The sequence below is a fragment of the Pelobates fuscus genome, chromosome 5 (assembly GCF_036172605.1).
Source record: "Pelobates fuscus isolate aPelFus1 chromosome 5, aPelFus1.pri, whole genome shotgun sequence".
In the NCBI taxonomy this organism is placed as follows: Eukaryota; Metazoa; Chordata; class Amphibia; order Anura; family Pelobatidae; genus Pelobates; species Pelobates fuscus.
In genome coordinates this window covers 165852880-165871945 of record NC_086321.1, presented here as the reverse complement: position 1 = coordinate 165871945, position 19066 = coordinate 165852880, and the positions used below count along the sequence as shown (strand labels likewise).

The following is a 19066-nucleotide window of genomic DNA, read 5'->3' as shown; positions in this document are numbered from 1 at the left end:
TATGTTAGAGTTCAATATCCAAAAGACAAATTCCTGGTTAACAAACGGATATATGTGAAAAAATAAAAATAGTAACAGATTCCTTATAAATCTAGTATTAGCAGACCATGGGTGCATTAGTACAGATGAGTATCTGATAGAACAAGGTTAAGGTCAAAAACAGAAAGGTCAACACTGGTTTATTAGCATGATTTTATCGTTAAGATTAGTATACTGATTGGGAAGATATCTTCATGGCCATTATGTGTAATCCATAAATAACAGGCATAGAAATCACTTCATGTATATCTAACTCCTGTCAAACATTTTAGAGTTAAAGGGACACGACAGCATTAGGAATAAAAAATACTGTGTTTGAAACGCTAGTGTCCATATCCCTTTTACTGTAAAGACACTTGTAAACACTTACCTCTTTCCAAAACAGAGGGACCTCTGTGCTGAATTGGTCTTCTCCTTCCTTGATGTCACACAGATGGGGGAACTTAATGCGCATGAGCAGCGAGTGCAATAGACCTTCTCCATGAATCAATGCATTACTATTGGGACTTTGAAGACACTGGACGTCCTCATCCATTGCGCGGGAATGTCCAACACAGTTTCATCGAGTTATACTCAGTTTGAATACAGGAAGCACCTCTAGTGGCTGTCTAATAGACAGTCACTAGAAATGGTCTTAGTTCTGCAATGTAAACATTGCAGTTTCTCTGAAACTTAAATGTTTTACATTGCAGGGCTAAGGACACTACAGATAGACCAATTCAATGAGATTAAATTGCCTAGATGCTTACAGTGTCCCTATAATAATAATAATAATAATAATAATAATAATAATAATCTCACACAATATTTGTTGGTAAAAGCATAACCAAAGTGCATCCATATCAGCATGTGTGGTATTTTTGCCTCCCCATGTGACCTTTTTGGCAAAAAGAAAAGAAAATTGCGGACCATCTATCCCGCATATTGCAGCTCCTATTACCAGAGTGCAGCTCATAGAAGTGCAAAATAAATAAGGTAGCTGCTAAAGTGGTCTTGTCACTTTGGTAACAATGTTATTGCTGAACTCTGAGGAGCGCCTGATATCAGCTACAGTGTTCAGAAAAAACAAGAAGGCAATGGTGATAGATAAACAAACTGTTATCCTCTACAATACAATAAAACGTTGTTACACAACATGGCTTTTATATACTATCCAGACATTCCAATTCCCTTCGCCCTCTTCCCCTCCATTTGTTTTTTACCAATTGTAAAAATGACATTACCTTAAGCTGTAGTGATCCGGTAGCAATTCCCAACACTGTTTTAATATTAGAATCTCTATATGATATCAGCAACTCAGTAAAGAGCAGCATGTTGACACAATAAAATAATATATTAGTAAAATATTAAGTGCTGGTTTATGAGACTGCTGCTCTACTTCAATGACCATACCAACACTGAAATGGTTAGTTTTAGAACAAAATAGTGCCTTATACATTAGTGCCTATACGTTGACGTGACAGAAGGACAAAACAAACAAACAAACAAACAAACTCACATTGCACCACAGGAATACTTCCATTATTTTTTTTTTATATCCATTACCCATCAGATTTGGGGTTAGAATTTTTTATATTTTCTAGATACACACGCAGCATATTCTACCATAATTGCATTCCAACTATGAACACACAAAGGAAACAATTCAGAGATCTGGCTCTTTTAAGCTGCTAAATCACTTTCACAGAGATTTCAAAAACGGATTAGTAGAAACACTACAAATGTTTGGATACTGCTGTCCTCATGCTTTTATACATTCATTGAAAAACTATTTTGTTCGTGTTGCCAAATGTTCTCGAGCAGAAGAATTAAGTCCAAGCATTGTCTCACTTGCCTCCCAAAGTTTTTTGGCTACACCAGCATCCTGCACATGTGGACGCAATTTACAGGGCTTACAATCTGAGAAGTAGCCACCATTATGTTGGAGAATATCGTCTGACACTGCGCAATGTATTACAGTCTGAGCGCCCGCCTCGCAGGATATAAAAAACATGGACATAAAAACGTACATCACTATCCTGAAGAGGAAAGAAAATTGCAGTGTCCAGTTCCCAACAACATAACCTGTAGGAATGAAAGAAACAGGTTTTAGAATCTTCATTCTTAATAATGTATAGCAATATAGGACTTCTTGTAAACAGATAACAATACTATACAAAAATGTCACACCTAATACAAAATCAGTCAGACCAGGAAAATATAAGGGTTTGTCTTTCCTGGAACCTTTTCTTGACAAGTATTCTGACATAATGGCCATTTTAATCTTTCAAACCACCTGATTTTTCAATCACTAATGCAAATCTTAAAAAACAAACAATCACAACAGAACAATTATATCATGGTAAGCAGTGTTATGTTACATATTTACAAATTACTACAGGCAGAGAAAAAAAAAACACTCCATCAAATTTACCCTTTCATGCAGCCCACGATAACTAAATATGTTACTGTAAAGTAACATATTTAGTAACAGTCAGTTAAAAGCATGCCGTGAGCATTAAGTAACATTTCCAGAAAGAACTAGCCAATACAAATCTTCTGACCTGGATGAACAGCACATACGAACACTCCATGTCGTTCAGTTTGTCGGGCCAGCTCCTGGGTGAAGTAGACATTTGCCAACTTGCTGCGACAATATGTGAAAAGTGGGACTATATTATAGTTTAAATCCGTAAAGTCCAGCTTCTGATACTTGTGAACGTTGGAGGTAACTGTGATAACGCGGCTTGGAGCACAACCTTTGAGACGCTCAAGCAAAAGATTTGTGAGGAGAAAAGGACCCAGATGGTTAACCCCAAAACACATACTGAAACCATTCTCTGTCCAGTCCAATACTGCCGGCACACCTGTAAATGACAGCATTAGTTACCAGTCTATGTAAGGGATTTAAATCATACGATTAATATTAACCTACTCCTCTAATTAAAGGACACTCCAATCACCATATCTAATACAGCATGATATAATCATTATGATGCCTGGAGTTCGCTGGCGCCATGCTTCGGTTAAAGAAACAACCAGGTATTAGAAATAAATTATGTTTATTTACTAAAGTGAGTGTTCAAAGCAAATTTAACATGTATGGCTATAGTAGCCAAACTAAAAGCATAGCTGACAGAAAATATTTCCAGTTTGGCAATTTTTACTTTATAAGAAATTGAAATTCAAATGGAGTTCACTTCAAATTCTCACTTTAGTAAATAACCCTTATTTATTTGTAATACTGAGTGTTCCATTATCTAATTACATTTCAGGGTCTCCATGTATCTTAAAAATAAAGCAGGTATTTACATCTAATCCAGCAGCCTGATGGACACCTCATGACCGCTTTGCTCCATCATTAAGAGATCTTCTTTAGACAGTGCACTTTTAGAAAACACTGGACAAACATTTGTATTACATAAGATAAGGACTGGCATATTCAGTAGCCAATCATACGGTATCTAGGGACCAGGGAATAGCTTGTTACATAGTGTTCTGAATAAAACACTCAGGAAAGCAATTGCACAAACAAACAAACATTCTAGATAGAAGCTATGGCAAAGTTTGTCATCCCAATTTTTTTTTTTGGAGTGAAGCAGGAAGCAATACACGACAGACGGTTCAATCCTCCCTAACACCTATAAGCATTCCAATTCCATTTAATACATTTCCTTTCTGATCTGTACACACCCATCCTAAACACTATACATGCTATATTTTAATAAAGTAGGTCATTTAGAAAATGAATATTGCCAAAGCAGAAGGTGAACTTACACTTTAGCAATAGCTGAAGAACCCGGAGGACCACATGCATCCCAAGGACTCAGATAAGTGTCAAACCATTTGAAAACAGTTTGACTCTTACCAGTGGGATGGCACCAGGTGACTCCTCGTACCATAACCAATACATCGTGCTGTAGTGCTTATAGTGTTTTGATTGTCTCTTTAACAAAGGTGTGAATGACAAGATTAGTGTATGGGATGATTCAAAAGTCATATAAAAACCACACATTTGTGATGCAATACCTAGGGTAAAGGGTAAGTTTTGTTCAACTTAATGGTCAATATCAATCTCTAAAAGCTGAAAGATTGATCTTGATCTGCAGGAAAACAAACTGTGGCACCATGATATAAAAACATATGTAATAAGCAGTGTCAGAGACATTAGTAGTGAATGTATGGTTTAAATAATGTTATTTTTTTACAAATATTAGATCTGTGTGTCTACTGCAGGACGAATAGTATACTGATTTTGTGTGTATGTAGTGATTATGTGCCATGAGCCTATGGACACTATCACAAAATCAATGTCAGTTAGGTCCAACATAGTCAGCAGTGATAGGCTATCACATGTTAAAATAAATAAATAAATAAATAATTGTGGACAAGGAGAAAGCAGTCGCTTGGTACCACTGCTCTCAAAGAGTTTGATAAAGAACAAGGAATGGCGCACCGAGATACAACCACCACACTGAACCGTAGTGGTTATGTTGCTTAAAGTGTCCCTTTAAATTGTACAATCTCAACTTGCATTATGGATACACTTTACAGAATAGATGCAATATACAATACAAAAAAAAAAAAAAAAAAAAAGCACTTTTAGAAAACACTGGACAAACATTTGTATTATATAAGATAAGGACTGGCATATTCAGTAGCCAATCATATGGTATCTAAGAACCAGTGAATAACTTTTTACATAGTGTTCTGAATAAAACACTCAGGAAAGCAATTGCACAAACAAACAAACATTCTAGATAGAAGCTATGGCAGAGTTTGTCATCCCAATTTTTTTTTGAGTGAAGCAGGAAGGAATACACGACAGACGGTGTATGTCAAACAGTAACTAGTTCGTGTGAATGTGTATTCTAATTTACCTAATATTATAGAATCTATTCAATCCTCCCTGACACCTATAAGCATTCCAATTCCATTTAATACATGTCCTTTCTGATCTGCACACACCCATCCTAAACACTATATATGCTATATTTTAATAAAGTAGTTCACAATATTCTGTCAGATGTTTAATTATAAAGTCTTATCAATCCTAGTAGAAAAAAAAGGAAACTGAAATGTATTTGAAATATACTGTAACTCAATTTCAAGACTTATTTTGTGTAGTTACAGCTTGATCTCCTCTAGAATGGTGATTATATTGCAGTTTCGTTCCCTGCTGGGATCAAAGCCAGACACCTGTCCCTAGGAATATATGCATGTATTTATACACCCAAAATATTAGTCATTCTTTTAATTATAGGACTGTCAGAAGAACACTATTATATATTCCATAATTACTGGTCTAATTAAGAAACACAGCATTCTAATTAATGGGTTTGCTATTACCAACCTTTTCAGCTAAATACAATGGACAATTACTTGCTGCAAAACCAACAGCGACATCTAGTGTAATACTTGAGTAACTACACTGAACACTGCAAAGATTTTTTTTTCCTCTCCATCACCAGTAGTCATGCGGAAAAATCCACATGGCATGAAGATCTGTATTGTTTAAGACACTGAAGGACATTTTACAGATACAATTCAATGCGTTTTACAGATATGTAACAAACAGGTTCAAAAACCGGTTTATTGCATAAGCAAAATATGATATGCAATGACTTGTCCTGGACTAATATGATAAGGCATGCAAATTAGCACGTCTACTGCATTTCATTTGGCTTCTATCTGCTAACATTGATCCACTTGAGATAATGATTGCTTTCACACTATCTAAATCACAGCACAGGTTTCAAGTGGAGAGAAGCAAAATCTTCATTTGCATGTCATTACACAGAAATTCTTGTTACATTTGAAGCACTCTGCTTTCTAGTTTCTTAGTGAAATGGGTGGAATGGCATCCTGACAGATGGAGAAATAAATGGCATCTCTCAACACTCTCTGTAACCTATCCATTCAGAGAGGTGTACCATGTAATCCCCTAATAATCTGCCATGCCGATTCCTGAAAATGAACAAACCTCGCTTTCTGGCTTGTCCCTGGTAATTTCTCTTCTCCGATGACACTTTCTTCATAATTAAATCTAATTGCCAGACAGTCCCCTTTACCTTCTGCATCCATCCTCCTATTTGCTTGAAGCTCATAAGGACAGGTGGATCCTTAGCTTTATGCTAGCAATTGTCAATGCAAAAAAGAAGTTTGTACATCGCTACTGAGGTTGCTGGAAATACAAGGCTTACTTCCCAAAAAGTCAATAGTGCAAAACAACTTTGCACAGATTGAAGGCTTCCACTGTCCTAAATATTGACTATGGTTATTACAATAGTGTTTATATAAAACGGTGTATAGTGTGCTTGTTATAGTTATAAGGTTGACAAATAGTGGACCACTTGCATAGTGTAAATTAACATACAATGGCTTTTTGTATTGTGCTATGATATCACTGTGCACTGCTAGGTAGTGTGTACTTCAGCATTATTGCTAGTTAAGGGATATTTCTAAGGATACAGTTCATCTGTATATTAATCCTGTCTAAAAATGCAACAGTTTAAAATCAGTTTCCATTATTAAAGGAACACTTCAGACGCCTAAAACACTTTTGCTGAAATGAAGTTTTGATCTTTGTTCAGAGAAATCCAGGAGGAGTGCCTTGCTTATCCATTTTTTGTATATATATATATATAGCCTAATTAAAAAAAATGCATACATTTTTTTTAATTGGTGTTATAGCTACTAAACAGTGATTATTATTATTATTATTATTATCTTCAGACAGTGACGTGTTCTATTAATTTGTCATAATCTGCCTAAACCTAGTTATGAAGGGGTTACTATATTCGTTTGAAAATATGTTGTAGACGAATACTATAAATTTTAGTTCAAGGTTTAAAAAAAAAAAAAAAAAAATTATGCTTGCTCATTATTAGCTGAATGGCTTTGCAAAAATAATTGTACCGTTAAAGTAATTTCTTGCAATAATTTTTTTTTCAATCTGATGTTAGACTAGCCTTTTGTTTATCATACCATTCATATCAAATAAATAAACAAACAAGCACACTAATTTGACTTGCAGGACATAGCAAACAGAGAAGGATAGTGAGATATTACATTTCACAGTAGTATATAGTGTTGCTAAACCCTTGACATACTGTCTTTTGACTTATTCACCTTCATTGTTGATGAGGATGTCAAGACGTTTCTCGTTTTTCATGAACTCTCTGCAGAAATCTCGGATGCTTTGAACGTTTGCCATATTTAGATACAAGAATCGGACATTCAAGCTGTTACTCTCTTTTTTGATTTGCCGCAAAGCTTCGTTCTCTTTCTGCTCATCTTGGCCCGTGATTAAGACGCGAGCTCCACGTTTTGCCAGAGCTATGGCAGTTTCTCTGCCAATGCCTGATGTTCCACCTGTTATTAAACAAATGAATAACTTACAATATCTGTAAAACAAAACATTTATAAAACATATTTGGGGGGCACTTTAAAGTAAGCGTTGATATATGATACATCTCTACTTATTTATATCTCAGTTTTGCAAATGATCAAACAGGAACTTTAGGCAGGTAAATTGGCAGGGTTAGATAGATTTCTAAGGTATTTTAACTAACTTCCTTTATAGCTATTTGCCAAATTTTTCTTCTCGTTTGCATTTCAAGATTAAGATATATTATGAGAAAAAAATATTCATAATCCTATACAATACATGCAAATTAAACAGTGTAAGAGCTTATTAATACCTCTTATTTATAATATAATGTCCCTATTTTAAAAAGATATTTACTCAGGCTAAACATAAAACATGTTCATTAGAATTAACAGGGACAATCCACACCCTTACAGCACTTCAGCTTGCATAACCGTGCCAATTTTATAACTGTGATAAAAAGCTGGTCAGCATTTCAGTCCCAGCTTAGGACTTTCCCAGGACCAAAAACATGTCCTGAGTAAAGCCCCAAGTTGTGACTGAAACGTTGACCAACTTTTTATCACACAGTTATGTAACATTTTCTACAATTTAAAATCAAAAGGAGTTTTTTGTTTGCATTTTAAAGTCCGTGAGTGCTACCAACATTTTACTATTGTGTGTGTGTGTGTGTGTATATAATATATATATATATATATATATAAAAAGATATTGAAGAGATTGAAGAGAATGACAAGCAAACAGACTGCTCCTTTATATTATTTTTCCTTACAAATGACGTGTGGAGACAAGTATTGTTGTATATTTTCGGTGAATTCAAATAACCATTCACATACAACACAAGTGCTCTTGACAATTCATTACATAGCTTTAAAAAAAAAATACAAATAAACAAAAACCTGTCAAATGATATTTAATAATAGTATTTCACAGGCTGTACTGAAAATTTGGAATATGCAAACAATCTGATATCACCTCTTACATCTTGTCTTTGCAAATAAAATACAACCTATAATGTAAACTAATAAAACAGCAGCAAGCAGGCCACCATAGCCAGGAGATGACACTTCCTCTGTGGGAACAGAGTAGATTGACACAGATTGAAAAACATGCCAGGAGTCACACAGAGAGCAGGTGGCAGAGCTAACGCTTCATTTTGAAAAATCAACTCCCTTTGACTATGTCACCACTAATTCATTTACAGCAATCTGAACATTCAGCTGGACAAATGCACCTTTTGGAAAAGATTTTGGTCATCTGGCACCAATGAGGCTCGTGGCAGCCAGCTCACAGTGTGGCCCTTCTGTAAATGCTGAATGCCCGAAGAAAACATCAAGAGATTCATAGCACAGAGAGATAGAGGGGGCATAGAACCACTTAAATATTGAAAGCATTAGGATAACGCTGTTGATTCAGAATGGGATAACTTACTTTATTCCATCTGCTGAAGGTGAAAGTCAAGTGAACATGTTTATAATCAAGATAACAGGTATAAAAATAAAAGAATCATGGTACCAGTATTACCAGCATACAATGTAAAAAAGAAATGAACGCACAGGTCACAGATATAGATTATTGTTTACTAAATTCTGAATTAAGGGGAATACATAAGAGAGTTGCAAATGTTACCCTCTTAAATGGGGCACACCAAGCAACATTAGTTTAATTAAGCAGTTTGGTGTATAAATCATGCCTCTGCAGTATCACTGCTCAATTCTCTTCCATTTAGGAGTTATGCAGCACTAAACACACCTCCCCTGGCTATGACTCACACAGCCTCCATACAAATGAGGTTTCACTTTTACAGCACAGTGTGCTTACTTTAAAAAAAGTCTTCTTATTGTTTTTAAAAGCTCCAACGTTTTCTTAAGGACTTTAGAATTATGGAATGGGAATAACTGCCATCAAGTAAGTGACATGCAAAACAAAAGGTGCAGAAGGACCTGCACAAAACAAGCTTACGGTTTATGAGGAAGAGGTAAAAGCACATAAGAGGAATAAAAAGAATAAAAGCATGTCATATGGGAGAAGGGATCGATGGATAAGATTCCTGAGCCCAAATGAGCTAGTCAAGGTGTATAAGAACGGAACAGTAGAAGAAGAGAAAATGAATGGGTCTATGGAGGGGAGGGTAATCATAAGGAGAGAATCACTACCCAGGTAGATGGTAGAAATGACAGAAGAGCGTGTTTTCAGTAACTTATTTACTGCTTTTGGCAAGCTCTAGTAGGAAATTAGCAGCAGGACATAAAATCATCTAACATAAACACACTGTGCAGTAAGAAAAGCTAAAAATAAAATAAAAATAAAGTGCGTAAGGGGGCTGTGCAACTAGGTCTGCATAAAAAAAGTGATTCAACTCGTAAATGGCAGAAAATTGTGCAATGAGACTACAGGGGCATGATCTATACATCAAAACCACTTCATTAAAGTTGTTTAGGTGCATAGAGTGCCCCTTTAAAGGGAGGTGCTTTTAGGTTTCCCCAGTTACTGTACATAAGTGGGCTGTACATAAGTAACTGTGGCATTCAATTATTCCATTACGTAATATTTTGTTATAGTACACTTTATTTAAAAAAAGAAATAAAAGTTGTCCAACTGACAGCTGTATTTTTTTCAACATTATTTTATAGTACTATAAGTTCCAGTGTAGATACCCAGTGCTGTACAGATTACTCTTTGTGACATTTGGTCAGGTCTCCCTAAACTGTGCATGCATTCCTGGGTTTTGGAATGGAATATGAATCAGCAAGGAGCTGCCTCCATTTTCAGCCCCTGGGTGATGGGTGATGGGCTGATAATATATTACATTTAAGTAATAGATTTGCTTTGCCAAAAGCAATTTTTAAATTATGTTTAAACAAAAGCTATCCACCTGCACTGTATGTTTTTGACCAAAAGAAGTATGATTAAAAAAAACAAAAACCCACATTTGTGTTAGGAGCAAAAAGCGATAAAAGGAACTTATCAAAGTGTAGGGAGAGAAAAAGTTGGTTGTGGTGTGCCGGAACTGACGATGAAGTAGGCCTGTAAATAAAGAGGGCCCGCCCATGAGGTGTAATAAAAAGGTATAGAAAGAGGGAGAGGAAGGTGGGGTCATGCAAATCGCTAAGGCACAACGAGATAGAGGAAAGTGAGTAGTGGGTTTAAATAGGAAACCATGCCCCTCCCACAACTGCAGGTCAAGCCTTCACATTTGTGTTAGGGGCAAAAAGGCAGAATAAAAGAGAAAAGGAGCGTATCAAAGTGTAGCATAAAGTGTATGAAGAGAAAAGGCGGTTGTGGTGTGCTGGAACTGACGATGCGGTAGGCCTGTAAATAAAGAGGGCAAAAGTAGATACGAGGAAGAATTTATTACAATCCATTGATTGGAAAGAACATAATTATATGGACATATTATATGCATGTCTAAGTTCTTGTACCAGTTGTGGTATGTACAGGGAATATGCTGAGGACTTCCATCGTCCTAGAGTTTTAATTATATGGGCTGGTATGTTCTTGCTTGAAGCCGTGGATGCCGCCCCTATTCTAAAAGAGTGACCAGAATAGTTGGATGGATTGAGACTGATGATCTGATGTGTTTCATGAATTTCGTTGTTGTAAAGACTCACCCGTGTAAAGATAACAGTGGTTGGGAAGCTTGGATACCAAGAGAAAGTAAATAGGTGTCCAGGACTTTAACCGGGCATCATTTATTATGCGTGTTGTCCATCTTGGGTTGTTTTGTGGGTGGTAGGGAAAGTACATAATCGTGCCAGGACACGCTCAAACACATAAAAGATTACCTATCGACATCCAACTATTTAATTCTCTATCAGACCTATTAGATGCTTGTCCCTTTGATCCACGCACCAACCTAGTAATTAAAGCTGCAATATGGTGCGTGGATCGAAGGGACAAGCATCTAATAGGTCTGATAGAGAATTAAATAGTTTGATGTCGATAGGTAATCTTTTGTGTTTGAGTGTGTTCGGATCTCTGAATGCCTCTGAGTATGGTTTTAATCTGGTACAAAAACACAAAGCTGTGTTTGTTTGGAAATATGTTCAACATGTGATGTTGTATACTGGATAGGTATAGTTTGATGGTATTATGGGATAATGCAAGTTTGTGGTGGCAAAAAGAAGCAAAACCTAACACAGACGACAAGAGAGTCAGTAATGTTATATTCTAATAAAAAGGCCGTGAGATACAAGGTGGTTAGTCTATGATCAGATCCTGAAAAGGTAGGGGCGGCAGTGGCCTTGAGAGAGGCTGTAGGCAGAGCTGTGTGGAATGCCTGGAAATGAAATCGAGACAGTCTGTCAGAAGCAATATTTGTAAGACCTGGTACATGAATACAGATCAGAAAGAATTGATGACTAGCTGCCAACTAGGTTAACTTCCTAAGGAATCTCATAATTACTAGAGATGACGAACGCCCTTTATTAATAATGTAACAAGTGGCTTGGTTGTACGAGAAACAGCGTACCGGACAACCCGACCACGTCTGACCCCAAGCCACAGCAACTGCTATAAAACTCGGGTAAATTTCAAAAACAGCAGAGGTAGTGAAAAAAACCTCAATGCTCAGTACTTCCGCAGGCCAAGCACCCCATAGCCTCTAAATGGCCGAGAAGCCAGCGGTGGCCTCAGCGTCCGTCCATATTGTGGGTGAATTTTTGGGACGGAACGTACTCCTCCCATTCCATGAAAGTAAGAACCTTTGTCACATGAGCAGATCCGCTGTGGCCTGGTCATCTAGCATGATCCAGCTGTCAGGTTAGGAAGATCAGGAAACAGGTATAGTAACCGAGATATAAATGCTCTGCTTTGAGGAATAATCCTCATAGCAAAATTCAAGGACCCCAACAAAGATTGTAATTCCTTCCGACAGCATGACCTGGTTCGTATATATTTCGATCAATGCATGAGAGTATGAGATCTATTTTATCTTTGGGCAGACTGGCCTGCATAGTAATAGAATCAAGCTGCATACCCAGAAAGGTAATAATGGTATCCGGACCTTCTGTTTTCTTGGGTGACACTGGTACACCCAATAACTGAAAAAGAGAAATGGCTTCTTTAAGGCTACATGGGGGAAAGTGTTCTCTTCAATCATAAGGAAATGGTCCAAATAGTGAATGACTGCGGGACATCTATTAAAATTAGTCTCCGCGAAAATATCAAACAGTTTTGGGCTACTTTTAGAACCAAAAGTAAGCCGGAGAAGAAGTAATATAGGCCCTTCCATTTGCAAATGCCAGAGTGTAGGGTGCATTGGTACTAGTTTAAAAGCATTGACAATATCAGTCTTACTAAGCCAAGTGCCTACCCCAGCTTTTATGATAGTCGAGATTGCATTGTCAATCCCGGAATATTGCAGGGAAAATTCCTCGCATGGAATCAAGGAATTCAAACTAGGAATTTCCTTTGAATGAGGGGCAAAGAGCACGATAATCAAACTGTCTCATGGAGTTCCTTCCGGTGACAATACCAATAGGGTTCTTCCTCCATGAAGTGAAAGGCGGAACTTGAAAAGGACCTGAAAGAAAACCCTCAGCGACCTCCTGTTGTATGAAAGTATCAACCGCCTCTGGGTGTGCCAGGGCCGATTGCGGGTTTTTACACTCGAAGATACCTAACGGAATATGTACAATGCCTGCATGAAAACCCTCAGAAGAACCAGAGAGTAAGAAATCAACCAAGTGTCTGAATGGGTGAGAAGAAAACATAGCTGACAAGGTAGTCACATTAACAAGTATGGTTTGGGATATAATTTATTGGGGCACATGGTTTTTGCATGTGCACAGAAACACTTGGAACAAACGTGCAAAACCCTGCAAGCGCTAAAACTGCAGGTACCAGCATTGAAGTTATTACAGACCTGGGACTTCCCCAGAAAGAGTATGGGGCGTCCCAATTTATCCTTGATGACCTTGTCAGGTTGTGTAGAAGGGGAGGGAACAACAAGGCCGGAGGAAACCTCGGTCGTATTGGGACAAAGATTCGTAGAATGAGTCGCAAAGTGTCTGTAGAAGAGTTCTGTTTCCAATTTACTCCAATTCAACTTGACACCAAACTGAGCAAATGCTGCAGATACCTTAGCAGAGAAGGACCTGTGGTAATCGTAAAAAGATCTACCGCCGTATTTGTGTCCCAAGTCCACCAGCTTGTGCAGGTAAAGGTCCAACTCTTGTCTCCTAGCAGGGTAGACCGAGCACAAAACATCCCTATATAACCCAAATGCCAGGACAAACTCCAGGATGGAGAGTTTCCTGTTAAGCCTGGGGTCCCTGGCCTTGATCACAACCGACAAGTCACCATAGGCACAAGTCTTCTTATCTACGATATCCTGACAGGCAATGAGGAGCGAAACCAGGTTTACGTCCTTGCCTTCCAAGATATCTTTCCTAATATTAGCTGGGACCATATGGGACGGATCGACATCCAGCGGAGTATCTATGCTGGACAACAAATTACCGGTCGAGCCACAGGACGTTCCGCCTGAACAGGAGCGGGAAGACTGGCTCGCAACTCCAATTTCCAATTTTTTTAACCTCTGATTGATCTGCCCCAAAGATGTCATGATTGAAGACAACATGGACTGAACATCAGAAGGGTTAGTACCACTCGGGCGCCTCTCCTGCTAGATGCCAAGTGGCAAGAGAGGTGCTATGTGTTGGTGCGAGGGGATAACGCAGCCACCGAATGTAGTGGCGGGGTGTTGGCTTTTAGGTGACTTTTAAACATAAGATAGAATGGGAGTGACAGGTGAGGCCCTCTCTATGCCACACTGCAAGGCGACTAACTATGATTTGGCCCGAGGGGCGTAGTACCTTCGAGTATAAGGATAGCTGTTGGCCTCATGGGACCACTAACCTAAGGCAAAGAGGCCAGGGGAATTACCACTATTGGACACCTAAGACCGTAACTGTCAGCCACAGCTAATTAAGAGAGGAGGGCAGCGAGTGTGATAAAGGACGTACCTGAGGAACGTGTAACGAAAGTGGGGGTGAACAAGGGAGGATTGCAAGGCAGACCGTATCTGTGTGGAGTAAGCACATCAGAGTCCAGGTGGTCAGGCCGTATGGAGTGTGCTTGGAAATTGGTTATAGAAATCGTGTTGGTGTATAGCCCATGGGGCTTGTATGGGCCAGATCATAGACCTAGTAACAAAACACGTAACATACCTTCCTGAAAATAGTGTAGTACGAGAAGTATGGTGGGGAAACGTGGCCCAGCCATGCAGTGTACGAAAACAGGTCAGACTTGGCAATGGGCTGAAGAACCTTGGTATCAAACAGGACCTAGAACCGGAACTTAAATGAAAAAGCGGACCTGCGTACAAAACCCATATGTTGTGAGGGAGAGCACACAAAAATAAAAAAACAGCAAGGAAAACAAGCCACAGAAAGAACACCAGAACAAACACAAAGAAAAAAAAATTCCCCTCCCATTAACGAACGCTAACCAAAAGAACCACTAGGGGTAATCCAAACACCAGGAACAGACCCACGAGGGTGCAGAGAATAAACCCAAACCGTGATGACATCGTAGGGGCTGCGACCACGGCACGAACGCAGGGCAAGTATCTTACGTTTCAGAAGAGATGTCTGGTAAATGGAGACCAGAACCAGCGTCATGCAAATCGCTAAGGCATGAACGAGACAGAGGAAGGTGAGTAGTGTGTTTAAATAGGGAACCATGCCCCTCCCACAACTGCAGACACAGCCTTTACATATATAAATAAATCAGTCTCTGACATGGCACAGAGCAGAAGCTGATATAAAAAAAGATTGTTTTTTTAACAAAATTATTAATTATATAATAAACATGTTAAATTTTAGAACACGATTACCTTTTTTTGGATTTACCCATCTACTATCAAACAAATATTCGACACGTTTTTAATGTGTGATTCGAATGACATTTTAGATGGCCCTTTGAGGTTTTACAGGCACTCTACAAATAAAGCAAAGCCTTTAGTACATTTCACCCTAATGCTCAAGTGGGAATATAGGTTATGTACATCCATAGTTGGCGCAAATGAAATAAATAGCAAAAGTATAGCTAACAGCTTATGCATTGGTAATAAATCTTTAAGTAAAGACCAGAAAATATTTTTTCAACTTCTTGTTGACCCAACTCACTTCTCATAATACAGAAAAACTTACCAGTTATGAGGACTGTTTTGCCATCCAGTCTTTTAGGATCAAGGCATATGATTCTATTCTTGAAGCGCCTTAAAAATATTGTGAGGAGCAAAGCCACAATCACAGTGCCTAGCAAATACATGATCTTGTCCTGCAAACCCAAACAAATATTTATTTTCATATATTGCCATATGTACATACAATTTTCTCATCACATATTGTTTTGTGTGTGCATAGCTAACAACAGCTACACTGATCCGCCACAACATTAAAACCACATGTCTAATATCCTTTAGGTCTCTTTGTGCTGTCAAATGAGCTCTGATGCGTTGCAGCATGGTCTCCACAAGACCTCTGAACGTGTCCTGTGTTATCTGGCACCAAGACATTAGCAACAGATCCTTTAAGTCATGCAAGTTCTCACAAATCTCACAGATGCTCAATCGGATTGAGATGTGGCTGCTCAGTATTGTAAAAAAAAGACCCAACCTAATCCAATAAAGGGGTACCAGGCACAGGTCCCTCATGCCCCCATGGTGAGGCACCTATTTAAATAATTAAAAGGTGGGGAGGGAACATAGAACAGTGTCCCCCTTCAGCACCCACCCGTGCCCTGTGGGAGCTTAACCCCTTAAGGACACATGACATGTGTGACATGTCATGATTCCCTTTTATTCCAGAAGTTTGGTCGTTAAGGGGTTAAGCCAACCAATCAGAGTGCTCCAAGTCAAGTTGGTAAGGTGAATATGGACTATTTTTTTTTATTGTCTGGATTGTTTTTTTTTTTTTTTTTTAATCACATTTTTCAGTTTTATTAGTTCAATGGACTAAAATCAGATTTGGCCATGACAGTCTGCTTTAATGTTTCTGTATTTCAACACTATAACATTTTCTGGGAAGAATGGCAACAGGTTACACTAAAATGTGCTTTGGATATTCCAATGCTCAAAATCTGTAATGTATTTATGGGCTTAAGAAATACATCAAAATTCTTAACAATACTGTACTGAATGACCACTAATCATCCTGTCATTTACCAGGGGTAGGGATAATAAAATTTAAAACGATTTATATATTTTAATTAAGGACATCTCTGCACCATTGTGAAAAAGTCAAAAAATGCAATCTCTTTGAATGAGATATATATTTTATATGTTTTTCAGGTGGTCATATTAGTGGGGGAGATTTTCAGTTATGGATATTTTTAATCTCCAATAACCAGCTACATATGCGGAGTACATTTTCAATCTTTCTTGAACAGTCCAATTGGCCAAGCACATTTTTAATGCTTCCCTAACCAGGGAAACACAAGGTTTCAAGGGAGTCAGCTGTCGCTTTGTAAAGTGCAGAATATAAAGTCATATCACTTCCTGCCTCTGCGATCATGCTCCTAACTTACACCAGTGACAGAATACTGCAACTTCTAATCACCTCATCTCCAAGACAGGTGATCAGCAGGTTATGCAGAGGAAGAATTAAATTGTGTATGTGTACGAGTTGCTTAACATGTGAATGTGTAGGAGAGGCTGTGTGTGTATATGCCTGTATTACATAGGTCATGCCTTAAAAATGCTCCCCAAAAAATATACAAGTGAAAAATAAAATCTGAAAAAACAAACAAATATATTCACCTTTGACGTTCCGGTGTTCAGAGGATTTGCAGCTTTTGCAATGGGTTCTCAGGAGACCTGGACATTAAATTTTTCAGCCAAACCACTGTTATCACAGAACTGTCCAGGACAAGCCATCAACTACTGCCTGTAGGGATTCATGGATATACAGTTCAGAACTCAGCATTAGTTTCATTTATAAAAAAATATGAATAAAAAGCACTGCACACAATAAGGGATGCTGCTGTGCTGTTTGTATCACCTTACCCTGTAGCATTAAAAGTTATAAAGGACCCATATGCACAAACCATATAAATGTGTGCTGTGATGCCATTTAATGGAGAATAATTTACAACTATAAAAAATATCATTTATGTATGAAGCATTTATTGCAACGGCACAGGCATATCGCTCCACCTCCTCTGCCTGTATCAGTGAGGCAGTTCCATCCCTGATAGACCCAGGTATAAAATAATGGAATCTTCAACCCAAGTACTCACTACAAAAAGTGACAGCCAGGACAAAGTGCTGTGGGCACTTGCTCCTCCCGCCTGTCACTCAGGCTGACTGCTAGATAAGCTACAGTGGAATATATGGTAGGCACATGCTGCTGCAAAAGAAGTGTGAATTCTATAAACAGAAGTATGCTGGGTGCATGACTTTATTTCCTCTTATAAATAAAATCAGTAGGAAACTGATGAAGTTACAGGACAACGGTCATCTTAAAAAACTATTTTTGTAACTTTTGAAAGGAAAGATTTTTTTTTTTTTTTTTTTTTTTTTAAATCAAGTATATTTTAAAAATAAATTTGTAAAAACAAATTCCTTTCTAAAGTATACTAAATGATCCTTCAGCCATATACATGCACTTTGGGACAGACATTGTTTGAAAACCGATAGTCTCTATGATCTTCCCTGCTTCTGTGCGTTGAGTGAAGAGACTTTCGGTTTTCAAACACTGTCTGTCCTAAGGTACATGTATATGGCTGAAGGACTCTGTAATATACTAAAGGTAGTGATGAGTTTTCCTCATTGTTCACATATACTTGATTTAAAAAAAAATCTATTTACCTTTCAAAAGTTGATGAAAGAATTATTACATAAAAAAAAAAAAAAAAGTTTTGATGTAACAGTTATCCTTTAACTTCTTCGCTTTCCAATTGATTTTATCTATAAAAAGAGAGATGGAAATAAGGGGAGTAAAATACTTTTTCACTTCATTCATAATGGGGGAAGACGGAACGCGACACCTGAATATGTATTTCAGCACTATGGTGTTAGGAATGTCTGCATTCCCAACACTACAGTGTTTCTTTTAATCATGCCATTATAAGGTTTATGTATATACTCTTGGATTTTAAGCTCATTTGAACATGGCTACGCTCCCATTGATTAGGTCAACATATTTTTGTCTGTCAATTCCATGCTGTTTTACATCCCAAATGTACAAATGTAAAGCACTGTGTAATATGATGGTGCTATAAAATTCCAAGGCTAGCAATAATAATTATAAATGAGTGGGTTGTAGCTTGTTTGGTGTTATGGGACTAACTAAGAATATTGCTCTGCTGCAGAAATACAGTAATTTTGGAAATGTTCTACTGTAAGCAGATATTACTACAGTATATTCTGTCTCCAAGTCATAAACATTCTAAGATGTGTCCTACCTAAACCAGGGACACATAATACATAATATATATACTGCTATTTAATACTACACTTTGCTCATTCTAAACCAGGTGGATGACTGATACTGACAGCTATGGATGGAGCAGTGCAGAGTACATGGATATAACCAGCATCCTAGCAAACCACAATCTCACCGCTAATCAAGACCACAGGCACTCCATCTATCTGCACCCAGCGCTACCGGGAAACCAGGACACCAGGCGCGTCACCGTACTTCTGGGCTG

At 38.0% G+C, this 19066-nt stretch overlaps 1 protein-coding gene across 2 annotated transcripts; it reads right to left on the bottom strand.

Moving 5' to 3' along the window:
• Window positions 1–1279: 1279 nt before the first annotated feature.
• Window positions 1280–19049, bottom strand: LOC134612657 (retinol dehydrogenase 14-like). 2 transcript variants are annotated; one of them, XM_063457069.1, is made up of 6 exons: window positions 18977–19049; window positions 17175–17301; window positions 15565–15694; window positions 7150–7392; window positions 2583–2885; window positions 1280–2103 (listed from the first exon to the last, which is right to left on the bottom strand). In XM_063457069.1, the coding sequence occupies exons 3-6, from the start codon at window positions 15683–15685 to the stop codon at window positions 1808–1810; spliced, it is 963 nt and encodes a 320-aa protein (XP_063313139.1). In that variant the 5' UTR covers window positions 15686–15694; window positions 17175–17301; window positions 18977–19049; the 3' UTR covers window positions 1280–1807. The 2 variants fall into 2 exon arrangements, with proteins under 2 accessions (XP_063313139.1, XP_063313140.1); XM_063457070.1 differs by lacking the exon at window positions 18977–19049 and adding an exon at window positions 18912–18935.
• Between the last annotated feature and the right edge of the window lie 17 nt (window positions 19050–19066).